This window comes from Mobula hypostoma, chromosome 1 (assembly GCF_963921235.1).
Source record: "Mobula hypostoma chromosome 1, sMobHyp1.1, whole genome shotgun sequence".
NCBI lineage: Eukaryota > Metazoa > Chordata > Chondrichthyes > Myliobatiformes > Myliobatidae > Mobula > Mobula hypostoma.
This window is the reverse complement of record NC_086097.1, coordinates 32,284,623-32,311,477: the sequence shown is the minus strand read 5'-3', so window position 1 is coordinate 32,311,477 and position 26,855 is coordinate 32,284,623. Positions and strand designations below refer to the sequence as shown.

Here is a 26,855-nt window from a genome sequence, read left to right as displayed (position 1 = left end):
GAGCTTCGAGACACTGCCCCCACTCTGCAAGTTCTCGGAACCCAGGGGCCCCAGGGGTGTGGAGCTCAGAACAGGAGAGGTGACAGGTTTATCTCAGTGGGTTCCTGTCAGAGTCAGAATCAGGCTTATCATCATTGACATATGTAGTGAAACTTGTTTTGCAGCAACAGTGCAAGACACACAATTATAAGTTACAAATAAAGGTACAAAGGACGAAGAGTGAGGTAGTGTTCATGAGTTCATGGACCAGTCAGAAATCTGATGACAGAGGGGAAGAGGCTGTTCCTAAATTACTGAGTGTGGGTCTTCATGCTCTTGTACCTCTCCCTGATGGTAGTGGTGAAAAGAGGGCGCGTTGTGCATGGTAATAATTGATACCGCCTTCCTGAGGCATCTGCCTCTGGAAGATGACTGCACTGGTGGGGAAGTTGTGCCCATGATAGAGCAGACTGAACTGATGACCTGCTTTGATCCTGTGATTTGGAGCCTCCATACCAGACAGCGATTCAACCAATCAAAATACTCACCACCCTACATCTGTAGAAATTTGTAAGTCTTTTGTGACACACCAAATCTCCTCAAACTCCTAACGAGATATTAATAATACAACCACTGTACCCTCACCTCTCCACCTCATCAGACCCCCTAGGGGGGACAGCAAGAACGCAGAAGGTCAGAACCTCCTGTCAGCTCGTTCCAGGTCCCACGTACCCTTTACAGGGAAATTCACGCCTCAGGTCCTCTCTTCAAACCTCTTTCTCCATAAAGCTAAGCTCTCTAGTTTTAGATACCCAATCATGGGAAACAGACTCTAGACTTGTCCTCTAGTCTGAGAAATAAGATTAGAGAATAAGAATTTAAAACAAAGGCAAAGGTCTCACTCTAAGTAAGAACTGGAATATGATTTTAAACAAGGTAGGACAGTGAAAACCTGATTGGTTGAGGACTAACCAATCAGGAAGGGCAGACGACAGAAGTTGAGTACATATACCACCAGACTAGACATGCCTAGGATTCATCCCTGATGAAGATGGCAGAGTTTTTCATCCAAACGTCATTTAAAATCAGTACCTGGACCCGGCTGGAAGCCTGAGAAGAGTTTATGAGACTCTAGCTAGTTACCCTATCCCTGCCTATCACAATTTTGTAAATGTGCATCAGATGACCCCTCAGGCCCTGCTGCTCTGTGGAAAAACAGACCCAGCTGTCAGTCACTCTCCATCACTCAAATTCTCTAGTCCTTGTAAATCTGGTGATACGTCCTTTCAGGCTTATGTATCTTCTGCCAGATGGGAGAGAAGAGAGGATGTCCAAGGTGGATTAGGTCTTTGATTCTGCTAGCTGCTTTCCCGAGGCTGTGAGGAGTGTAGCCAGAGTCCATGGAGGGGAGGCTGGTTTCCGTGATGTGCTGAGCTGTGTCCACAACTCTCTGGCAATCACATGCAGAGTTGTTGCTATATCAATCTGTTATCCATCTGAATAGGATGCTTTCTACGGGGCATTGATAAAAACTGGTGAGGGTCAAAGGGAGACAAGCTGAATTTCTTTAGTGTTCTGAGGAAGTAGAGATACTGACGAGCTTTGTTGGCTGTGGGGTTTACCTTGTCAGGCACTCCCTGAGCTAAGAATACTTAATGTTTCTAACCAAGCTGTTCAAGATGCTAAGAGGCAGAAATTGAGTGGACAGCCAGAGACTTTTTCCCAGGGCAGAAATGGCTAATACAAGGGGGCATAATTTTAAGGTGATTGGATGAAAGTATAGAGGGGGTATCTGAAGTAGTGTTTTTTTCACACAGAGAGTGGTGGGCACATGGAACATCCTGCCAGGGGTGCTGGTAGAGGCAGATGCATTAACGACATTTTAAGAAACTCTGAGATAGGCACATGGATGAAAGTAAAATGGTGGGCTATGTGGGAGGGAAGGGTTAGCCATTTCCACCCTGGGAAAACATCTCTGACTGTCCACTCAATCTATGCCTCTTATCATCTTGTGTAGCTCTATCAAGTCACCTCTTATTCTCCTTCACTCCAAAGAGAAAGCCCTATCATCATATATCATGCTCTCTAATAGAGTCATAGACTACCACGGCACAGAAACAGGCCATTTAGCCCATCTAGTCCATGCCAAATATTAGTCTGCCTAGTTCCATTGATCTTCACCCAGACTATAGTTCTCCATACCCCTCCCATCTATGTACCTACCAAAATTTCTCTTAAATATTGAAATAGAACCCACATCTTTACTAGGATTCTGTTCCCTGGAATGTAAGAAAATGAGGGGAGGTTTGCTGGCGGTATACAAAATTAGGGATACAGATAGGGGGAACACGAACAGGCTTTGTCTCATCAGGTTCGCTAAGGCTAGAACTAGAGGTCATAGGTGAAGAGAGAGGTAAAATATTTAAAGGGAACATGAGGGAAATATCTTCACTGAGATGAGAGTGTGAAATGAGCTGCCAGCAGTATAGATTGCAACATTTAGGAGAATTTTGGATGTCCATGGAGGGCTATGGGTATGGAGAGCTATGGTCCAGGTGTGTGTCGATGGGACTACGCACAATAATAATCTGGTATGGACTAAATGGGCCAAACGGCGTGTTTCGATGCTGCTGTCCTCTATGACCTCTCTGGGTTAATTTTGACAGATTAAAGGTTAAATTTCATGTCACATGTACCTTAAAACATACAGCAAAACGTGTCGTTTGCGTCAACAACCAACACAGTCTGCGGATGTTCTGGGGGCAGCCTGCAAGGGTCACCGTGCTTCTGGTGGCAACGAAGCAATGCCCACAACTCACTAACCCTAACCCAGATGTCCATGGAACGTGAAACCACCCGGAGGAAACCCACGTGGTCATGGGGAGAACGTACAAATTCCTTCCAGTGGTGGGAATCAAACACCAATCGTTGGCACTGTGAAGCTTTACCCTACCCACTACACTACTAAGCCGCCCGCTCTATCTTGTACTGTAGTTTTTTTCCTGCCAGTCTTGTGTTTGCTGGTTGTTTCACACACTGGGAGGATTGGGTGCTGTTGCTGAACGCAGCCCCCCCCCCGCCCCGCCCCGGAGATGGCTGGGATGGCTTGAACCTTGAGTGTGAGGAGAGTGACAGCGTTTGTAAGCCGAGATAGGTGGAACACGGGGGTTTGGATCCAGATACTGTCTGGTTAGAAGCGGAAAGAACCAATGTTGTTCACTCTGGGAGTGTCTTGTGTCTCTGGCTCCGCATCAATACCAATGACTTCAGCAGAAAAAGGGAAGGGATCATGCTGAAAGAATTTAGGGAGCTAGGAAAGAGGATTTCTAAGTTAGTAACCTCAGGATTAGAAGTTACAACACAAAATCTTACAACACAGGAACAGGTTCTTTGGCTGACCAGGTGGTACAGAGCTAATTATACAAATGACACTTAATTAAACAAATCCCTTCCGTCTGCACAATGTCCATAACCCCCATTCTCTGCATGTTCATGTGCCTGTCTCTTAAACGCCTCTTTTGTATCTTCCTCCACCTGGGTTTAAAAAAAAACCTGCCCCCACATCTCCTTTAAACATTCCCTCTCTCACCTTAACATGTGACATTTCCACCCTGAGGAAAAGCTACTACTGTATCTACCCTGTGCCTCTCAAGCTCTCTGTCAGGTCTTCCCTGGGCCTCTGCAGCTCCAGAGGAAACAACCCAAGTTAGTCCAACCACTCCTTATAGGTCACATGCTCTAATCCAGGCAGCACCCCGGCAAATCTTTTCTGTATCCTCCCCAAGGTCGTTGCGTCCTTTCTACAATGGAACCACCAGGTCTGAATGCAATGGAGCATGAACAGTTCTTTAGAGCTAACTCTCAGTGGGGGAGGTGGACAGTGCATGGTCAGAGAGATGATGCAGGACGGAGGGCTTTAAATTTCTGCACTGTATTCATTTAGTAACCTGCAGCACAGTAACCAGCCCAATGAGTCCGCATCACCCAGTTACATCGTGTCACCAATTAGCCTACTAATCCGTAGGCTCTTTGGGACGTGGGAGAAAACCCAGGCATCCGGAGGAAGGCCACACTGTCACGGGGAGTACGTACAAACTCCTTACAGACAATGACAGGAACTGAATCCGGGTCGCTGGTGCTGTAACTGTGTTATGCCAGCTGCTACACTAACTACTGACCGCCCTAAAACAAAATGGATCTGTTTCTGGGGCAGGTGGGACCTGTATGGCTGGGGCCAATGTTCCCACAGGGGGGTTGCTGGTGCTATTAGAAAGGATTAAAACATCTTGCGGGGGTGGGAAACTCAAGCAGTTTGGTAGGTCGAATATGATGGCAGAATATAGCATTAATGGTAAGACTCTCGGCAGTGTGGAGGATCAGAGGGATCTTGGGGTCTGAGTCCATAGGACACTCAAAGATGCTACGCAGGTTGACTCTGTGGTTAAGAAGCATACGGTGCATTGGCCTTCATCAACCGTGGGATTGAGTTTAGGAGCCGAGAGGTAATGTTGCAGCTATATAGGAGTCTGGTCAGACCCCATCCGGAGTACTGTGCTCAGTTCTGGTTGCCTCACTACAGGAAGGATGTGGATACCATAGAAAGGGTGCAGAGGAGATTTACAAGGACGATGTGGCCTTTTATATACTGGTGAGATGGGGTGATATACTGCGTCCGGTGCTCCTGATGTGGCCTTTTATATACTGGTGAGATGGGGTGATATACTGCGTCCGGTGCTCCCGATGTGGCCTTTTATATATTGGCGAGATGGGGTGACATACTGCGTCCAGTGCTCCCGATGTGGCCTTTTATATATTGGCGAGACCCGACGCAGACTGGGAGACCGCTTTGCTGAACACCTACGCTCTGTCCGCCAGAGAAAGCAGGATCTCCCAGTGGCCACACATTTTAATTCCACATCCCATTCCCATTCTGACATGTCTATCCACGGCCTCCTCTACTGTAAAGATGAAGCCACACTCAGGTTGGAGGAACAACACCTTATATTCCGTCTGGGTAGCCTCCAACCTGATGGCATGAACATTGACTTCTCTAACTTCCGCTAATGCCCCACCTCCCCCTCGTACCCCATCTGTTACTTATTTTTATACACACATTCTTTCTCTCACTCTCCTTTTTCTCCCTCTGTTCCTCTGAATATACCCCTTGCCCATCCTCTGGGTCCCCCCCCCCCCGGCTGTCTTTCTTCCCGGACCTCCTGTCCCATGATCCTCTCATATCCCTTTTGCCTATCACCTGTCCCCCTCTTGGCTCCATCCCTCCCCCTCCTGTCTTCTCCTATCATTTTGGATCTCCCCCTCCCCCTCCAACTTTCAAATCCCTTACTCACTCTTCCTTCAGTTAGTCCTGACGAAGGGTCTCGGCCTGAAACGTCGACTGCACCTCTTCCTAGAGATGCTGCCTGGCCTGCTGCGTTCACCAGCAACTTTGATGTGTGTTGCTTGAATTTCCAGCATCTGCGGAATTCCTGTTGTTTACAAGGATGTTGCCTGGATTGGGGAGCATGTCTTGTGAGAATAGGTTGAGTGAACTCGGGCTTTTCTCCTTGGAGCCATGAAGGATGAGAGGTGACCTGATAGAGGTGTACAAGATAATGAGAGGCATTGATCGTGCGGATAGTCAGAGGCTTTCTCCCAGGGCTGAAATGGCTCGCATGAGAGGGCATAGCTTTAAGGTGCCTGGAAGTAGGTACAGAGGAGATGTCAGGGGTATGTTTTTTTTTTACGCAGAGAGTGGTGAGTGCGTGGAATGGGCTGCCGGTGACTGTGGTGGAGGCGGATACAATAGGGTCTTTTAAGACATTCCTGGATGGATACATGGAGCTTTGAAAAATAGAGGGCTATGGGTAAGCCTAGGTAGTTCTAAGGTAAGGACATGTTCGGCACAGTTTTGTGGGCTGAAGGGCCTGTATTGTGCTGTAGGTTTTCTATGTTTCTATGAAGTCAAGAAGGAGAGAAGCAAAAAAGGAGAGGGAATGCAGAAAAGATGTTTTAGATAAACAGTGTCAGGCTCTAGGCCAAAGTCCTAGAAAATGTCAAAGTTGCAGAATTGAAGGTTCTCCTCCCTGTGCTACACCACCTTGACCTGGAAATATCACACTGATCCTTCACCATCACTGGGTCTGAACCCTGGAACTCCCTGCCCGTCAGTGCCATGGGAAGGAATATGGCAGTTCAAGAACATTATAACACCCGTCAGTACAGCACAGCAACAGGCATTTCGGCCCATTGACTCCGTGCTGACCATCCAAGTCAATCCCGCCTGGCTCCTTTCCCTGCCTGAATCAGAATTTTTAAAAATCACTGACGTACTGGATGTTGAGAAATTTCCTGTTTTGCAGCAGCAGCAGCACAGTGCTATACACAAATAAAATTCTTGTGTGTCACGGTAGTATAGAAGTTAGCTCATTGCTTTACAGTGCCAGTGACCCGAGTTCAATTCTCGCCGTTGTGTGGCAGGAGTGGCACGTTCTCCCTGTGACCGCGTGGGTTTCCTCCCCGTGCTCCGGTTTCCTCCCACATTCCAATTCGCACAGGTTAGTTAGCAATTGAGCAGCGCAGGCTCATTGGGCCGGCTGGGCCTGTTACTGTGCTGTATCTCTGAATAAAACATGCTATAATAATAAATATATAAGAAAACAAATAAGTAAGTGCAAAACAAGAGTCGAAGGGGTCCGACTGGTCCCGAGCTCCAACGTGTGCACAAAGAAATTGACCTTTGATAAGTCTGGCGCCTTTTCCATTCCTTTTTTGTACTGTACTTCTATTAATCTCATAGACTTAGTAATATCTATAAAGTGTAATTGGTAAAATGTACATTGTGTGCTGGCTGATGATTGATGTTTGAAGCTGAATGAGGTGGCATTTGTACAGCAACCAACATAACTGGGAGACAAGGTGGGCAGCGGACAGGGTTTCCCCTAGATAAATACCAGCCAATATAGCTGAGTGTTACATATGACTCCGATCATCTTGTTTGTGCACCTTGACCAGATGACTTCTCACCCTTCTTCACTCCAAGGAGAAAAACCCTAGCTCGTAAGACATGCTCTCTAATGCAGGCAGCACCCTGATAAATCTCCTTGGCACCCCCTCCAAAGCTTCCAACATCCTTCCTATAATGAGGTAATCAGCATTTAACACAATACTCCAAGAATGGTCTAACCAGGATTCTCTAGTCTCTAATCCAGGCATCATCATGGTAAATCCTCTCTGCTATCATATCTGCCTCCACTGTCAGTGCGTACCAGGCACCCATCAAACTCGGTAAAAACTTTACCCTGCACATCTCGCCTTTTCTCTGATGGATGGTGGAGTGGTTATATTTGTGTAACACCTTCCAGTGCAGTGTGTGTTCTCACACTGCAATCACACTTTGGCTTCTATTTCTGATCTGTCCAGACACCCCAGAGACCAGTTCTGACAAGTCACAGGAGAGTAGAAAGCTTCATTTCCTCTCCTTCTGCAGTGAAACACTTTCAGAGGCGACGCCAAGTGAATAGAAGTCCTGATGTCCCAGTCTCTAGCAGGGCGCTGACCTGAGATATTGAGAGTTTCTCCCTAACCTACAGTCGCTGCCCAACCTGCTGAGTTCCTTTAGCAGCTTTTGTGCTGCTACAGATTCCAGCATCTTGCATCTCGTGTGTCCTAACCTAACAGACTCACTTTGGCAGAGGAGTTCTTTAAGTGGAGTGTTTTGTAGGAGGGACAGGTGGAGATCAGTCTGCAGATACCATGTATGTCAATCAAGTGATCAGCTCCCTCCGGCATCACCAGGGTAAGTCAGATTAATTTATTTATCACATCTACATTGAAACAAACAGTGAAATACATCATTTGCATCAACAACCAACACACGTAGGGGTGTGCTGGGGGATAGCACTTTCCAGCACCAACATAGCATGCCCATAATGCTTGGCTGAACAGCGCAGAACACAACCAGCAACAAAAGCAAAACAAGTCCTTTTTCTACCACACATACACACACACACACACACGGTCTTCCAACTCCAGTCTTTGGCCATCGACTTCTGTATCTTCAGTATTGACTCACAAACTAGCTGATGAATTGCACTCCAGGCACGCTCCCTGACTGGCCCTTGTGCCTCCTCATGCCTTTCACTCACACGGACATCCACAGCACACCTCACCCTCTGCTGTACGTAGGAATTTGCAGATTTCCACTCCATACCATACAGATGTTTCAAATGCTAGCTGGGCTGTACTTGGAGTACTATCTTCATTTCTGGCATTGTGTACAGGAAAGGTGAGGCGGCTTTGCAGAAGGTGCACACAAGATTTACCAGGATGCTGCCTGGATTCGAGGGGCAGCACGATCGTGTAGTAGTTGGCATAACTGCATTACAGTACCCGCTGTAAGGACAGTGTTTAATTCCTGCCACTGTCTATAAGGACTTGTACATTCTCCCCATGACCACGTGGGTTTCCTCCTGGTGCTCTGATTTCCTCCCATGCTACAAGATGTACAGAATAGGTTAGGGTTAGTAAGTTGGAGGCATGTTATGTTGGCATCAGAAGCACGGCGACACTAGCGGGCGGCCCCCAGCACATCCTTGCTGATTTGTTTTGAAACACCCACACCAGGGAAGATTTACAGTGGAGCCAATTATCAACTGGAGATGTGGGAATAAGCTAAAACACCTGGGGAAGAATCCCACATGGTCAGGGAGATCTCACTGAAACCTATTGAATATTGAAAAGCCTAGATAGAGTGGACATGGAGAGGGTGATTCCCACAGTGGGAGAGTCTACGACCAGGGGGCACAGCTTCAGAATACAAGCAGTCCCTTTTGAGATGAAGAGGAATTTCTTTAGCCAGAGGGTGGTAAATCTTCATTGACCTGGGCGGATGTGAAGGCCAAGTCATTTTGGGTATATTTAAAGAGGTTGATTACTAAGGGTGTCAAAGATTATGGGGAGAAGGCAGTATAAAGGGGTTGAGAGAGATAATAAATCAGCCATGATGGAATGGAGGAGCAGACTTGATGGATCAGATAGCCTAATTCAGCTCCTATGGTCTGTGCTCTCAAATGACACATTTCACTGTATGTTTTGATATAGATGTAACAAATAAAGCTGATCTTCAATCTCTTTATGTGCTAAAAGGAAAGGTTGGACAAACTTGGGCTGTTTTCTCTGAAGTGTTGGAGGCTGAGGGGAGATCTGATAGAGGGTCATAAAGTTATGAGGGACATCAATAGGGCAGGCAGCTCTTTTTTCCCCCGGGGTGGAAATGTTTAATACTAGAGAGTAGAGCTTTAAGCTGAGAGGGGTAAAAGTTAAAGAGATGTGCGGAACAAGTTTTTTTTTTACACAGATGGTGGTGGGTGCCTGGAGTGGGTTCCAGGGTATAAACATGGCCTTCAACAGCAGGGCTGTACACTGCAGACTGAATCTGAGACATATCCCTGTCACACACCCAGGAGGGACCAGGGTGTGAGGGTCCATCAGCGTCTGTTTGTGTGGGTGGGAACTCCGTGTGTGCAGAGTGTGTATAAATGTGTGCACTTCTGTCGGCATAGATGTGTGTGGGTGTAAACGTGCAGTATGTGGTGTAGATGTATACTTTAAGTGTGCAAAAGTGTACAGTTTAAGTGTGTGCAGGTGTACGTGGGTGTAGGTGTACAGCGTGTGTGTGTGTGTGTGTGTGTGTGTGTGTATGTGAGTCGGGGGTGGCGAGGAGGAGAGGGCACTGTGGGTGTAGTAAGTTGCTGTAACCACAGTTCCCCGACACTGTGCTTCTCCTGTGTTGCAGCTGAACAGAGTCAGGTGCAGAAGCGGACGTTCACAAACTGGGTGAATGCCCAGCTGGCCAAGGTGAGTACAGGGTCTGGGGGGAGGGGGTGCCCACTGACAGCCATGCAAACTCTGCAGCACACATAACCAGCGAACTCTGTGAACGACACTGAGTCCAATGACCTGATAACCTGGACATATTGTCTGGGACATCAGAGCCAATTTACGGGCTCATGTTGGGATTAGTGCCACAGGATCTGGTGTGTCTTGAGAGTCACAGAGCCAGAGAAACAGGCCGTTTGGCCCAACTTATCAGTGTCTGCCTACCTGAACTATGTGCTTAGCCCAGATCTTTCCTATCCTTGTACCTGTTCAAATACCTTTTATAAAAACTGTCCTCCTCATTCCATATACATACTATCCCCAGGTGGAAAAGTTGCCCTTTAGGTCTCTTGAACCTGCCTGCAGCTGCTACACTTTACTCTGCATTCTGTTATTGTACCTCATTCCAGCTCGGTGCACTGGGTCATGATTTGATCTGTATGAACAGTATAAAAGACAAGCTTTTCACTGTACATGTGACAAGAATAACCAAATCCAAGCTCCCTCTCACCAGAGGTTTAACACCTCGCCTGAAACCTAGCACTCTTGATAATGTTGAACCCCATTAGTAAGCCATTGCTCAGGCTTGCCTCCACAGATCTAGATCTCACAGCTTTCACACCTTGGACATGACATGGGAGAAGGCTGGGGAGTGGGGCTGAGGAGGGGAAAAATGGATCAGCCACGATCTGATGGACCAAATGGCCTAATTCTACTCCTATGTCTTATGGTCTTATCTTCCTTGATTTGTCATCTCTCTGTAACTCTCCTCACTCAGCCATCTACCAGTGGCTTTACTAATGCTTTAACCCCACACCAACCCCAGCCTCACCATTAATAGAATCCTTTCGTCCTGCCCTTCCTCTCTGTAACTTAACACCAGCTTTTATTTCTCTTTTCTCTTCTGACAACAGGTCAGAAAGATTAAATGTTTTTTCTCTCTACAAAGTTGCTGCCTGACCTGCTGGCTATTTCCAGCAACTTATATTTTTGTCTCAGGGTTCCGGCATCTGCAGTGTTTAGCTTTACTTCACGTGTCCAGAGCTGCTGATTCAGTGTCTGTGGGTTTCCCTGATCCTGGTAGGATTCCATGATCCCGGCAGATCTCCATGATCACTGGAAGTTTCTCCAATCGCTGCAAAAGGTGAGCTGGTGGAGTAGCAGTGTGCAAACCCAGTAATGTGTTGCCTTTGTCCCCTGACAGCACAAGTCGCCATCGGTGGTCCAGGACCTGTACCAGGACCTTCGGGATGGACACCATCTCCTGGATCTGCTGGAGGTCCTCTCTGGGCAACAGCTGGTGAGTGGGGCACTTGACTTGGGTGAGTCAGAGGATCTGGCTGAGGGAAACTTACCATCCCATCATGCCATCATGGTCCACCAATCTGCCCAATCATGCTGGGAGGCTTGATCACATGATTGAAGCCAATGCTGATTGGTTGAATTCAGGGACACTTGGTCACATGACAGAACAGAATTCTGATTCAGTCATTTATCACATATACATTGAAACATACAGTGAAATGCATTGTTTGTGTTAACAACCAAAACAGCCTAAGGATGCACTGGGGGCAGCTCACAAGAGTTGCCGCACATTCTGGTGCCAACATAGTGTGCCCTCAGTGTTCAGCAGAACAACACAAGCAACAACAGAACAACACAACAGGAGAGCAAGCTGCTTTCCTCCCTCCTACTCAACATGCACACCTCCAACTCCAGGACAGGCTGTGTCAGGACCTCCAGTCTCTAGTGGACATCTAGATACATTGGGAACGTAGATCATCACAGCATAGGAGAGGTCCTTCAGCCCACGATGTTGTGCTGACCTTTTAACCTGTATCAAGCCCAATCTAACTCTTTCCTTCCACATAGCCCTCCATTTTTCCTATCACCCATCTCTGCACCAAACACCTTCCCCAGTCGTTCAGTACAGGGAGATGAAGAAGGAAGCCATGAGAGGCTATACTGAGACTTGGAGCACTGTTCCAGTCACTCTGTTATAGTTAAACTGGAAAGAGTGTAGAAAAAATTTAAAGTTCAAAGTAAATTTATTATCAAAGTACATATCTGTCACCATATATAACCCTGAGATTCATTTTCTTGCGGGCATACTCAATAAATCCAACAACCATCATTGGATCAATGAAAGACCGCACCAACAGAGCGGACAGTGTTCCAAAGACAACCAACTGTGCAAATGCAAAAAGAGAGTCAAAAAAGGGACATTAAAAATAAACAAATAAACAATGAATATCAAGAGCATGAAATGAAGAATCTTTGAAAGTGGTTGTGGGAACATTTCAATGATGGGATAGGTGAAGTTGAATGAAGATATCCACCCTGGTTCAGGGATAACAACTGTTCCTGGACCCAAAGGCGAGTCCTGAGGCTCCTGTACCTTCTTCTGATGGTAGCAGTGAGAAGAGAGCATGTCCTGGGTGGTGGGGCTCCCTGATAATGGATGCTATCTTCCTGCGCCAACGCTCCATGTAGATGTGCTCAGTGGTGGGGAGGGCTTTACCCATGACGGACTGGGCCATATCCATCACTTTTGTAGGATTTTCTGTTCAAGGCATTGGTGTTTCCATACCAGGCTGTGATGCAGCCAGTCAATATACTCTCCAACACACATCTATTGAAGTTTGTCAAAGTTGTAGATGTCATGCTGGATCTTCACAAACTCGGAAATAGAGGTAATGCTGAGCTTTCTTTGTAATATCACTTACGTGCTGGGCCCAGGACAGATCCTCTGAAATGATAACACTGAGGAATTTAAAACTGCTGACCCTCGTCACCTCTGACCCCCCAGTGAGGACTGGCTCATGGGCATCCATGGATGTTGCCAGGATTGGAGGGATTGGCTAGACTAGGTCGTCTTTTCCTTGGAATGTAGGAGAATGAGGGGTGACCTTACAGAAATTTTAAAATCATGAGGAACACAGATAATGTGATCTGTACCACTCTTTTCCCTGGGGCAGGAGTGTCCAAACCTAGGAGCTTAGGTGTAGGGTGAGAGGGAAGAGATGTAATAGGAACCTGAAGGGAAACATTTTCACCCAGAGGGTGGTGAATACATGGAACAAGCTGCCAAGAGGAAGCAGTTCAGACAGGTGCATTAAAAATAAAGAGATTATCCTATAAAGATTAGCTTTATTTGTCACACGTGAATTGAGACATACAGCGAAATGTGTTGTTTGCTCCCACAACCAACACAGTCTGAGGATGTGCTGGGGGCAGCCCGCAAGTGTCACCATGCTTCCAGCACCGGCACAGTAGTCCCACAGCTGACTAACCCCAACCTGTACGTCTTTGGAATGTGAGAGGAAACAGGAGCGTCCGGAGGAAACCCCACAGAGCCATGGTGAGACTGTACAAACTCCTGACAGTGGTGGGAAACGAACTCTGATCGCGGGCACTGTAAAGCACTGCGTTAGCTGCTACACTACCATCACCCCACCATTTAGAAGACACATAGACATTTGGATAAGGCATGGATGAGAGGAGTTTAGAAGGATGCAGGTCAAATGTGGATAAATGGGTCTAGCTTGGTTGGCAGAGAGTTGGGCTGAGGGCCTATTTCTGTACCGTCTGACTCTATAAGTCTGATTGAATGACAGTAGAACCCTGTCCACCAACATGAAGCAATTAAAAAAAAAAATCTGATTGGAAATTGTGGAGGAACTCTTTCCCTGGAGAGCGTGGAGAACGTGAGTGTCCTGCACTGAACAGTGTACAGGACACAAGGGAGAGAGGGTGCATGATTGGCGCAGGGGGTAGGTGGAGAAGTGTGGGCCAAATGGCCTGCCTCGTGCTGTGCACATTCCTTGTGCGGGATCAGAGGCATCCTCGCGGAGTGTGTCCAGGCTGCGATGAACACACGGTGACCTCTGGGTGTTTGTATTCTCTTGCAGGAACGCGAGAAAAAGAGCACACACCCTATCCACTGGAGGGCCAACGTGCAATCTGCCCTGAAGTTCCTGAAGGCAAATTCGGTCAGTTCCACGGTCTACCGTCCTTCTGCCTTCTTCAGCCCTTTGCCTCATCCACCCATCCCCACCCAGCTTCTCGTCATTCCCATTCCCTTCCCCCCTCCCCTCACTTGATCTCATCCATCACCTACCAGCTCGTACTCCTCCCCCTCTCCCAATTTTATTCTGGTTTCTGCCCCCTTCCTTTCCAGTCCTGATGAAGGGTCTCTGCCTGAAACATCGGGTGTTTATTCCCCTTCCATGGATGCTGCCTGACCTGCTGAGTTCCTCCAGCATTTTGTGTGTGTTGCTCCAGACTTCCAGCATCTGCAGAATCTCCTGTGTTTCGGTCAGTTGTTTGGCTTGCTCAGGCTGCACTGTGTGGCTCTCTGACCCATGAGGACTGGTCAGTAACACTTGTTGCTTCCTACTTCAGATCAAACTGGTGAACATCAATGTCCCAGACATCGTAGAAGGAAAGTCCAACATCATCTTGGGCCTCGTGTGGAGCATCATTTCACATTTCCAGGTAGCCACCTCACCCTTTGCCTGGTCTCCTGAGTTATAGCGAAATATTGAATAAGTTAGAACTTTATTTCCTGAAATCATAGTCATAGAATGATAGAGCACTACAGACGGAGCCAGGTTATTTGGCCCATCTCATCTATGCTGAATTATTATTCTGCCTCGTCCCACTGACTTGCACCTGGACCATAGCCTCCATACCCAGACTTTCTTAAATGTTGTGACCGAACCCACATCCACCACTTCCGCTGACAGCTCGCACCACACTCTCACCACCCCGAGTGAAAATGTTCCCCTTAAACATTCCAGCTTTCACCCTTAACCCATGGCCTTTAGTTCTAGTCTCACGCAGCCTTAGTGGAATAAGCCTACTTGCATTTACTCTTTGTAAACTTCTGTCAAATCTCCCTCATTTTCCTGTGCTCCGGGGAATAAAGTTCTAACCTGTTCAGCCTTTCCCTTTAACTCTGAACTCTTAAGTCCCAGCAACATCCTTGTACATGTGGGGAGAATGAAATGAGATTAGTGGCTGTCCGTTGGGTCGGAGCTTTAAGGACCATGCTGGGGTACAGTGCTGTGTTATGTGTTACTGTGGTAGTGTTCAAATGCTAGAGGAGCTGCATTTAAAATGTATGGGGCAGGTTTTTTCCCCACGCGGAGTGGTGGGTGCTGAGATGTGCTGCAGGGGGTGGTGGTGGTGTTGGCGGCAGATACAATAGAGGTGTTTAAGAGGCTGTTGGACAGATACACGAAGATACAGGGCATGGAGGGTAATGGATCATGTATTGTGTGCAGTTCTGGTCACCCCATTACAGGAAGGACGTAGAGGCTTTGGCGAGAGTGCAGAAGAGGTTCACCAGCATTAGAGGGTATGAGCTGTAAGGAGAGACTGGACAACTTACCCTACCTTCTCTAGGATGGCGAGGCTGAAGGGAGACCTGATGGAAGTTAATAAAGTTAAAGATTAGCTTTATTTTTCAGATGTACGTGATGAGAGGTCTAGACAGTCAGAATCTTTTACCCAGGATGGAAATTTCAAATACCAGAGGACATAGGTTTAAAGTGAGAGGGGAAGTTCATGAATATAGAACGGTACAGCACAATACAGATCCTTCATCCCCAGATGTTGTGCAAACCTTTTAGCTGAGTCTAGATCAATCTAATGCTTCCTCCAGCATAGCCTCCATTTTTCTTTCATCCATGTGCCAATAAAGGAGATGTGCTGGGCAAGGTTTTTTTTTTAACTTCAGAGAGTGGTGGGTGCCCTGAACTAGCTGCTGGGGGGTTGTGGTGGAGTCTTTTAGACATATGACCAAGCAGGGGATGGAGGGATATGGACATTGTGTAGGCAGGAGGGGTTAGTTTAATTTAGCATCATGGTCGGCATAGACATTGTGGGCCCAAGAGCCTGTTTTGTGTTGTATGTTGTGGTGCTGTGCTGGCGGGGTTGTCTTTACCTGCACATTACGTTTGATGTGACTTCCGTGTGACAGGTGGAGAAGCTGGCAATGGGGTTACAGCTGGACTCTGCGGAAGGGGTCCCGTCACCTCCAGTGACCGCCTCACCCACAGGGACCCCCCCGGTGAAGAGAGGACGGTTCCATTCAAAGTGGAAGTGGTCAGCAAAGCAAGCCCTCCTGCAGTGGGTCCAGGAAAAGACCAGGTACGTGGAGTGGGTGGTAACTGAGATACAGTGAAAAGCTCACATTTCATGAGAGAAACAGAATACCTGGAGCAACACACAAAAAATGGTGGAAGAACTCAGCTGATTGGACAGCAACTATGGAGGGGAATCGATAGTCAATGCTTTGGGCCTAGACCCGTTGTCAGAACTGGCACAGTAGTGTTGTAATGCTTTACAGTGCCAGTAATCAGGGTTCGATTCCCACTGCTGTCTCATGGAGTTAGTACGTTCTTCCCATGACCATGTGGGTTTCCCCCGGTGCTCCAGTTTCCTCCCACGTTCCACAGATGTACAGGTCAGGGTTAGTGAGTTGTGGGCATGCTGTGTTGGTGCTGGAAGCATGGTGACACTTGTAGGCTGCCCCCAGCACATCCTCGGACTTTCTTGATCGTTGACGAAAACGGCAGATTTCACTGTAATGTACGTGTGACAAATACAGCTAATCTTTATGTTTAAAGAAAAGAGTAGAAGCCAGAATAAAATGGTGGGGGAAGGGAGGAGCATGAGCTGGCAGGGATAGGTGGCTCTAGCTGAGAGGGAGAAGAGAGGTAGGTAGGCAGGGTGGGGAAGTACCAGACAGATGGTTCAATACCCAAGTACGTTGACAGAACAGAATGCAGAGTAAAGTGTTACAGTTTTAGAGGAAGTGCAGTGCAGTCAGACAAACAAATTGCAAAGGCCACGGTGAGGTAGATTGTGAGATCAAGAGATTCATTCAACAGTGGGATAGAGGCTGACCTGCAGCCTGGTGGGACGTGCTCTCAGGTTTTTGCATCTCCTGGCTGGTTGGAGAGGGGAGAAGAGAGAATGTCAAGGGTGGGTGGGGTCTTTGATTACACTGGCTGCTTTACTGAGGCAGTGAGAAGTGTAGACAGAGGCCACGGAGAGGATGCTGGTTTCTGTGATGTGCTGAGCTGTGTCCACAACTCCCTGCAGTTTCTTGTGGTCACGGGCAAAGCATTTGTCATACAAAGCCACAATGCATCTACAAAGGATGCTTTATTTGGTTATCAAGGCTCTTAAACATCTCCACTTCTACAATGCTGATTATATAAAGGGGCATGTGCCCTGCTCCTCATCCTGAAGTTAATGACCGGCTCTTTTGTGTAGTCCCCTGGGAACAAGTGGGTCAGCGTGACCCTTTGGTGGCAGAAATGTCTCAGTATTGGAGGCCATTCTGACTCATCTGTCTGTGTCAGCTCATTGAAGAAGCAATCAGTTATTACCGTGTCCAGAATCAGAATCAGGTTTATTATCACTGACAAATGTACGTCATGAAATTTATTGTTTTGCAGCAGCAGCAGCCCAGTGCCAAGTCATAAAATACCATAAGTTACAAAGTAAATATATAGTGCAAAAACTTGTGAAGTAGTGTTCACGGACTGGTCAGAAATCTGATGGTGGAGGGAGAGAAGCAGTTCCTAAAATGTTGAGTGTGGGTCTTCAGGCCCCTGTCCCTCCTCTCCAATGGTAGTAATGAGAAGAGGGCATATTCTGGAAAGTGAGGGTCCTTGATACTAGATGCTGCCTTCTTGAGGCATCACCTTTTGGATATGTCCTTGATGGTGGACAGGCTTGTGCCTATGATGGAGCAGGTTGAGTATACAGCTGTCCACAGCTTTTTCCGATCCTGTGCATTGGCTCCTCCACGGTGCATCTAAGGAAATTTGCTAAAGCCTTTGGCAACATCTCCTCAGAGAGCCATTTCTTTGTGATGTACCAAGTCCCTGCTGGTTGCCCTGGTTCCCCCTCCCTCGCTGGGCAGTGAGGGTGATGTGTGTTCTGTGTGTTACAGGGACCAGCCCGTTACCATCCAGGACCTCAGCGGCAGCTGGAGCGACGGCCTGGCCTTCGCTGCTGTAATCAACGCCCTGCGTCCCGGCCTTCTCAACACAGCCAAGCTCCAGCAGCAGTCCAACACAGAGAAGCTGGAGACGGTCTTCCGCACTGCGGAAAACCAGCTGGGAATTCCCAGGCTGCTGGATGCCCGGGGTGAGTGGGGTGGAAAGTGTAGATGAGGGAAAGGGGGTGAATGGGGCAGAAGGTGTGGATGAGGAGGGAGAGGGGAAGAGGGGGAGAGCAAGGGAAAGCAAGACTGGTTATTAGGAGTGATCTATCACCCTGGTGTGGGCAATAGGTGAAGTCTAATCCAGGGCGTCAGGAGGTTTATACCCCAGTGGCCACTTTATTAGGTACACCTATACACCTGCTCGTTAATGCAAATATCTGATCATCCAATCATGTGGCAGCAACTCAATACATAAAAACATGCAGACATGATCAAGAGGTTCAGTTGTTATTCAGACCAAACATCAAAATAGGGAAGAAATTCGATATGTGTGACTTTGACCATGGAATGACTGTTGGTGCCAGATGGGGTGGTTTGAGTATCTCAGAAACTCATCTCCTGGGATTTTCATGCACAACAGTCTCTAGAGTTTACAAGAAAGAGTGAAAAACAAAATAGAAAAAACATCCAGTGAGCAGTGGTTCTGTGGGCAAAAACACCTTGTTAATCAGAGAGGTCAGAGGCAAATGGCCAGAAAGGTTCCAGCTGACAGGCAGTCAACAAGAACTCAAGTAACAACTGTGGTGTGCAGCAGAGCAGCATGAACATATACTCAATGGTCACTTTATTGGATACCTAATAAAGTAGCTAGAGTGTATATAGAATAACAGACCCTGGGAGTGGGTTACTGCTGGGATCTAATCCAGGGGTTCATAGCATTTGCATATAGAATAACAAATCCTTGGAAGTGGGTTACAGGGTGGGATCTAATCAAAGAGTTTGGAGAGTTTTTATATAGAACAACAGATCCGTGGAAGTGGGTTACTGGCTGGGATCTGATTGTGGGGTTTGGGGTGACATTCAGAATGATAGGAAAAGGGGAAAAATGAAATGTTGGGGAGGTTGTAATCCTCTGATTTATCACTCTGAACCGTCTCCCTTCCTTCCCAGATTTTGCTCTTCAGAAACCCGACGAGAAATCGATCATAACATACCTGTCACAGTTTCTGGAATATTCTAGGGGGTTCCCTGCGGACGAGCTGGACATGAAGGTAGGGGGTCACCTCTTTTCCCGATAGTTGACGAATCAGGCCTCCGCTTGCTAATTCTGAGGCTGACGCTCCATCTGTGTGTAGCTGTAATGCTTCTGTATCACAGCGACTACCCTTCCGTCAGAGAGGGTGGTCAAGCAATGGCTCAAGCTCCTGGGGCCACCTGAACTGGTCCGGTTTGGAATGACCTGGGTCAGAATCGCTGTGAAAGATCTGTGACATGGTGTTTTTTTAACCAGTGGACCAGTCAAAGTTGTGATCACCAGGGTGCACTGAAGGTGACTATACACCCACCCTTTTGTGGACTCTGTCTACACTTCCTGCTGCCTCTGTAAAGCAGCCAGCATAATCAAAGAACTCACCCACTCTACACATTCTTTCTTCTCATCAGGCAGAAGATACAAAAGCTGAAAAGCTCGAATCACCAAGCTCAAGGACAGTTTCTATCCTGCTGTTAAGAACATGGAACTTAGATCATAGGACAGTTCAGAAAAGGAAGAGGCCCTTTGGCCATGATGTTGCACTGAACTACTGACACCTAATCCCTTCTGTCTGCACAATGTCCACATCCCTCCATTCATGTGCCTGAGAACTTCTTGAATATCTGTATCACAGCTGCCTCTACCACCAGCCCAGTACCGGTTTATTGTCATCTGACTGTGCACATACACAACCCAATGAAACAACCTTCTTTTGGATCACGATACACCCGCAATACATATATCACACACATCGCTTAAAACAAAATAGCACCACAAATAAGTTAATAAAATACAATTCAAAATACATGTGAAGAGTGCAGCACAGGTAAACAGTGATCAGCTCACTGTCCCAGTGATGAGATCTCAGTGGTGGCAGGGTATTCAGAGATCTCACAGCCTGAGGGAAGAAGCTGTTACCCAGTCTGGCAGTCCTAGCCCAGATGCTCCTGTGCCTCCGTCCTGATGGTAGTGGGTCAAAGAGTCTGTGGGATCCTCAACAATGCTTCAGGCCCTTCATATACAATGCACCCGTTAAATGTTACAAATAGAGGGGGCGGGGAAGGGAGACCTCACTGATCATCTTGGTGCATTTTAGTATACTATGCAGATTAACACACAGTGGTGCAGCCAGACAGGACACGCTTTATGGTTCTCCTGTAAAAAGTTATAAGAATGGGACACCTGAAACTACTCAGAAAGTGTAGACACTGCTGTGTCTTCTTGACAAGTGAGGAGGTGTTGTGGGTCCAGGTTAGATTATTGCTATGCGCATACCAAGGAGCTTGGTACTCTTCACGTTCTCCACAGCAGAGCCATTTGATGTGCAATGGAGAGTGGTTGACCTGCGTCTTCCTGAAGTTGGCAATCATCTCTTTTGTCTTGTCCACATTGAGACCCAGGTTGTCGTTCTCACACCATTGACAAGCCTCTCTACCTCCTCTCTGTATGCCGACTCATGATTGTTGCTGACGAGGCCGCCCACTGTGGTATCATCAGTGAACTTGATGATGTGGTTTGAGCCCCCGGCAGCACATCCCAGGCATGCACCACTCTGTGTAAAAAAAATGCCCTACGTCTCCTTTGAATGTACACTTTCCCTTTAAATGAATGTCCTGTTATCAAACTCTTGAACAGACCTCACAGTCAACTTCGTTATGACCTTGCACCTCATTATGGAGGGGCACAGTGGTGTAGCGGTTAGTAACAATTTACAGCACCAGCGATCAGGATTCAATAACCACTGCTGTCTGTAAGGAGTTTGTACATTCTCTCCAGGACCATGTGGGTTTCCTCCAGGTGTTACGGTTTCCTCCCACAGTCTAAAGGCATATTGATTAGGGATAGTAAGTTGTGGGCATGGTATGTCGGAAGCGTGGCAGCACTTGTGGGCTGCCCCCAGCACAATTCTCGCTGGTTTGATTTGACGCAAATGAGGCATTTCACTCACGTTTCGATAAATAAAGCGAATCTTCAATCACTCTACTAGCACCGCACTTCCTCTGTAACAGCAGCACCACATTCCGTATTCTCGGTACAGTAACAATACCATTCATAAATGATACTAATCTGTAATCAGATTTTTAAAAGAATAATATTAATAACTTTGGAAAAAGTTTTCTAAAATGCTTCATTTATTTAAATCTGTCTCTGTTATATTTTAAAAGTAAAGAATGAATACGTGTAAATAAGAAAAGATCTCATCCTTTTTCCTTTAAAATGTTAAAATTATTGTTGCTAGTTCATTCATCAGAGATAATACTTACTTATCACCCCTACTGAGGCATAGTCTGCCAAGAGCAGCTCGCCACTGTTCTCTGTTCTGCCCCACCCTGTCAAGTTGTTCTCCCGATGTAGCCCATATTGTGATCCCAACTCTCCCAGGGATGAGGTCTTTGGAACTTCTGTAGCTCTGGGTTTTTACATGATGGGATTGCTAGCCCCACGCCCAGCCCTCCTTCCTTTGCAACCGTCCATAGTGGAATTAATCAGTGACAATCTCTGCTGAAAATGACCATGGTATGTGAGGGATAGATTGTAAGATTAAGAGTTCATCTTTAGTACCTCTTTAGAAGACTGTTCAAGAGTCTGTTAACAGAATATGCATTTCAGGAGAAAGGAGCGAGTTCTGAGATCTGCGAGGCAAGTTTTTTTTAAATAGAGGGTGGTGAGTGCTTGGAATGTGCTATGAAGGCAAGTGGTGGGGGCAATTTGGGTACACCCGCTCAAATATATTCACAACCCCTGACTATGACTCTATTAAAGCTCTCTCTCTCTCTCTCTCAGGAACCCCTATCAGCACAGGACACTGAGAACTCCATGTTGCAGACTGATGTCAGGCAGGAATTCGAGGAATCGAGGAAGCAGGTGGAAGCCTGTATCCAAGGGGCGGTGCAGTTCCTTCAGGATGAGGGCACCCCTGAGGAGCTCATTGCTAAGCACCAGGTAGGTTTGAGATAGACCGTCTCCACTAGTCCAGGAGCCCAGTCTGAGATAGACTGTTGGTTGACAGGTCCAGGAGCCCAGTCTGAGATGGACAGCCAGTTCACTGGTCCAGGAGCCCAGTCTGATGTGAGCCCCTTGGGCTTAGCTCTGGATACATACAACTTTGGAAGGTTTGGGCAGGTGGAGTTGATCGAGACTGGCATAAAACAATAGACAATAGGTGCAGGAGTAGGCCATTCAGCCCTTCGAGCCGGCACCACCAATCACTGTGATCACGGCCGATCATCCACAATAAGTACCTCGTTCCTGCCTTCTCCCCATATCCCTTGACTCGTTATCATTAAGAGCTCTATACAACTCTTTCTTGAAAGCATCCAGAGAATTGGCCTCCACTGCCTTCTGAGGCAGAGCATTCCACAGATCCACAACTCTCTGGGTGAAAAAATTTTTCCTCAACTCCGTTCTAAATGGCCTACCCCTTATTCTCAAATTGTGGCTTCTGGTTCTGGACTCCCCCATCATTGGGAACATGTTTTCTGCCTCTAGCGTGTCCAATCCCTTAATAATCTTATATGTTTCAATCAGATCCCCTCTCATCCTTCCAAATTCCAGTGTATACAAGCCCAGTCGCTCCAATCTTTCAACATATGCAGAACAATATAGCACAGTACAGGCCCTTCAGCCCACACCATTTTGCCAACCTTCTAGCCTACTCTAAGATGAATCTCACCCTTCCCTCCTACACAACCCTCCAGTTTTCTAACATCCATGTGCCTATCTAAGAATCTTCTAAAATGTCCCTAATGTATCTGCCTCTACCACCACCTAGCAGTGTGTTCCATGCACCCAGCGTTCTGTGAAAAAAAACTTACCTCTAACATCCTCCCTCTACTTCCCTCCAATCACATTACAATTATACTTCCTCGTATTAGCCATTTCCATTTCCGCCCTGGGAAAATGTCTCTGACTGTCCATTCAATGTATGTCTCTTATCATATTATATCCCACCATCAGGTCACCTCTCATCTTCCTTCGCTCCGAAGAGAAATCAAGTCCCAGCTCGCTCAACCCTTTTTAGTTTGAAATAAGACCAGAAGGCATAGGAGCAGAATTAGGCCATTTGGCCCATTGAGTCTGCTTCACCATGGCAGACTTATTGACCTGCCTTCTCCCCATAACTTTTGACATCCTGACTATTCAAGAACCTGTCAACCTCCACTTTAAATGTACCCAATGACTTGCCCTCCAGAGCTGCCCGTGGCACCTGAGGCTGTGCTCCCTGGGGAGGGGGGCCAGGGAGAGGTGGGGATATGTGACTGGGACATGAGATGTGGATCAGAGAGAGATTATTGCCTCCAGAGTGGGAAAATAAAGCCTTAAAACTGGAGCTGGGGCATCACACACAAGGTGGAGGGGGCAGGAGTGGGGGGGGGTGAGTGTTCCAGTAGATGGTTCCATCAATACAGTGTGGATACATAGGGAGATAGATTGACTGGTGCTAGTCAGGTTGAAGGGGATGAATAGCCTCCCCATTTTTCCTGCAAGTTCTGGCTGTGTTGGTGTAGGGGTGGGGGAGGAGGTAGGGTAGGTAGATTGGGTCCAGACCAACTGATGGGATGTCGGCAACAGAAAAGGCAGATGTTTCTGGGGTCTGTTGGTGTCTAACTGCACTGCACGCCAGGCAATACTCAGGGTGGGGGTGTTTATCTGGTGAGAGGGGGACCCAGGAGGGTGGGGGGGGTGGAGAAAATGGGGATAGGAGGGGATGTGAAGGCAGTGGGATTGGATCCAAGGCTGCGGAGGGACTGGGGTAAGGAGCAACAAACACGATGGTGGACGAACCCAGAGGGTTGAGTGGAAACTGTGGAGGGAAATGGACAGCCGAAGTTTCAAACTTTATGTGATGCTGCCCATTCCAGCATCTGCAGACCTTGGTGTCTCAGGTTGGGTCATAAGATGTGGGGGTGAGATGAGATGGGGTGGGAAGGGGCAGGATGGGTGCTGTGGAGCAGAGGAGTGGGGGAGATGTCTGATGGTGGGTGGGGTAGTGTGGGCAGGGGGTAGGGGAAGATGTGGGGCTGTGTGGGCAGTGGATTGGGGAGGGTTGGAGAGAGGTCTGAGGGTGGGGTGGAATGGGCAAGGGGTAGGGAAGGAGTTGGGGCTGTGTGAGTTGTGACCCAGGGGAAGGAGAGGGGTAGGGGAGGGGGTAGGGCTGGGGCAGTGGGTAAGGGGAAGAGCTGGAGGAAAGGTGCGAGGGTGGGACAGTGGGTCAAGGGGAAGAGGTGAGGTCAGAGGACCGAGGGTGGAGCAGTATGGGCAGTGCGCAGATCAGTGCGTAGGGGAGGAATCTGAGTCTTGTGGGTAGTGGACACGGGGAGGAGTATGAGGGTGGGCAGTAGGTCAGGGCTTGGGGGAGGGGATTGGTCACTGGGGTCGGGGGGATAGGAGAGGGGTGTGTTGTGGTGGCCAGCACCATATGAGCCGCTGCTGTTCCTCGTAGGAGACGATCCGGGCCTTTGACTCGGGGACTCTGTGCCGGTTCCTTGCCGCCACTGACGTGCTCCAGACCACCGCCTCCCCCCAGAAGCGCCAAGCGGTCTCCGAGCTGCGGGAAGAACTCCGTCGGCAATGGGCGGTGAGTCCATAGTAGTAGTAGTAGTGGTGGTGGTTGTGGGGAGTCGGAACGCCCAGCCCCGCCCCAGCCCAAAGGCCCGCCCGCAACCCCACCCTGACACACCCTACCTCACCTCACCTCGTCCCATCACGATCAACTCCTCCCCGACCCTTCCCATTTCGACCCACCGACTTCACCCTGTCCTCTATCCCAAAATGATGACGGGCCCACCCCGACCTCTATCCCAAACTGACCGACCCAGCCCGACCCGACAGCGTCTGTCCCGCCTCCCCTGACCGTTGTGCCTGTGTTGGGTGAAGCTCTTCACCTGTTTCTCCCCTTCTCGGGTCAGAGGCTGCAATGGCGCCAAAGAGCTGTGGTTTCCCTTCCAGGTGGTGCAGCCGGCTGTCGCCGCGCACTTGCAGCGACTGGACTCTGCGGTGCGGCACACGGTGACCGGCCGGGCTCGTCGGCAGTCCGAGATGGGGACGGAGGCGGAGCCGGAGCCGGTGCCGGGAACGCCGAGTGTTTGCCGGGGAGCTGGTCCCGCACAGCAGGTACTGTACCTCCGCGCCTGGTCACCGGTTGGGTGACAGTCTCGCCTCACGGTGAATCTGTGTGTGTGCGCGCATGTGTGTATGTGCATACCTGTGTGAATATGTACCTGGGTCTGTGTTTCCTTGCAGACCGCTGCTGGCGAAGGTGCTGCTTTGATGGAGGGTGAACCACGAATGGTGACAGGGCAGCAGGCCGACTGTGGGTCTGCCTACAGGGTCAGCCTCACCGGCTGTGAACACGGCCCAGGGAAGCTGGAGGAGGCGACGGGGGCTGGGACACCTGTGACAGGGTAGGTATCCTCTGGCTGCATTAATGTTAATGAGTAGCCTGCCTTAGGTGGGATCGCCCAGGGCCAGGATGGGAGGGAGGTAGGTCTTAACCCCTGGAGGTTTTGGTGAACCAGCTGTTCACTGTGATCCAGGACCAGATGTTCAAAGGAATTGTCAGAGTGCAAGGTGATCTTGAGTTCTGCTAAATTACTGATGCAAAGACTGAGCAGTCCGAGAGAGAGGACTTAATGTCCCATTGCAATGGCTGATATTGTTGTGGATAGTACAGAAGGTTGTCATAGGTTATAACAGGACATTGACAAGACGCAGAGCTGGGCTGAGAAGTGACAGACGGAGTTCATTCCGGAAAAGAGTAAAGTGATTCACTTTGGTAGCATGAACTTGAAGGTAGAGTACAGGGTAAATGGCAGGATTCTTAGCAGTACACAGGAACAGAGGGATCTTGGGGTCCACATCCCTCGATCCCGCAAAGTTGTCATGCATGTTGGTAGAGTAGTTAAGAAGGTGTATGGAGTGCTGGCCTTCATTAGTTGGGGGATTGTGTTCAAGAGCCATAGGGTAAGTGGGTATATTTAAAGCAGAGGTTGATAGGTTCTTGGTTATTAGGGGGATTAAAGGCTGCTGGGAGAAGGGAGGAGAATGGTAAAAATTCAGCATGATGGAATGGTGGAACAGACTTGATGGGCCAAATGGCCAAATTCTGCTCCTATGTTTTATGGTCTGATGGTAATGTTGCAGCTGTATAAAACTCTGGTTAAGCCACACTTGGAACGTACAATTGTATTCAGTTCTGGTCGCCTCATTATAGGAAGGTTGTGGAAGTTTTAGAGTGGGCAATGAGGACATTTACCAGGATGCTGCCTGGATCAGAGAGTATGACATATGATGATAGGTTGAGCGAGCTGGGGCTTTTCTCTTTGGTGCAAAGGAGGATTAGAGGTGATTTGATAGGGGTGTACAAGCTGATAAGAGTGGACAGCCAGAGACTTCTTCCCAGAGTGTAAATGGCTAATACAGGGGGACATAATATTCCTGTGATCTGAGGAAAGCGTAGCGGGTTGTCAGAAGTAAGTTTTGTTTACACAGCAAGTAGTGGGTGCGTGGAATGTGCTGCCAGGGAGGGGGTAGGTTGGCAGATATATTAGTGACTTTTAAGAAACTCCTAGGTAGGCATGAATGAAAGACAAATGGAGGACTATTTGGGTAGGAAGGTGATCCTAGAATAAATGGGAAGGTCAGCATATCATGGGCCAACGGGCCTGTACTGTTCTATGTTCGAAAGATTTATTGCCAATTTTGTGGAGCATTCCAGGTGTTTTGCATGTAGGTTGACAAACAAGTTTTGCTCTCTGTCTAATTGTGCGGGTTGTGTTTGTT

At 48.1% G+C, this 26,855-nt stretch overlaps 1 protein-coding gene across 5 annotated transcripts in view; it reads left to right on the top strand.

Annotated features, from left to right (window-relative positions):
• LOC134345253 (nesprin-2-like) overlaps positions 1 to 26,855 on the top strand; it is a 276,033-nt gene that overhangs the window by 10,287 nt on the left and 238,891 nt on the right. For 4 of the 5 annotated variants that reach the window (XM_063045672.1, XM_063045636.1, XM_063045664.1 and 1 more), the window contains exons 2-12: positions 9,773 to 9,834; positions 11,060 to 11,155; positions 13,767 to 13,847; positions 14,260 to 14,352; positions 15,842 to 16,011; positions 17,828 to 18,024; positions 18,992 to 19,092; positions 21,858 to 22,016; positions 24,517 to 24,651; positions 25,023 to 25,187; positions 25,317 to 25,477. In XM_063045672.1, the coding sequence (XP_062901742.1) occupies positions 9,773 to 9,834; positions 11,060 to 11,155; positions 13,767 to 13,847; positions 14,260 to 14,352; positions 15,842 to 16,011; positions 17,828 to 18,024; positions 18,992 to 19,092; positions 21,858 to 22,016; positions 24,517 to 24,651; positions 25,023 to 25,187; positions 25,317 to 25,477 (1,420 nt within the window). Of the gene's footprint in view, positions 1 to 7,716; positions 7,775 to 9,772; positions 9,835 to 11,059; positions 11,156 to 13,766; positions 13,848 to 14,259; positions 14,353 to 15,841; positions 16,012 to 17,827; positions 18,025 to 18,991; positions 19,093 to 21,857; positions 22,017 to 24,516; positions 24,652 to 25,022; positions 25,188 to 25,316; positions 25,478 to 26,855 lie in introns of those variants that run through there. The other variant, XM_063045647.1, reaches the window with a different exon arrangement.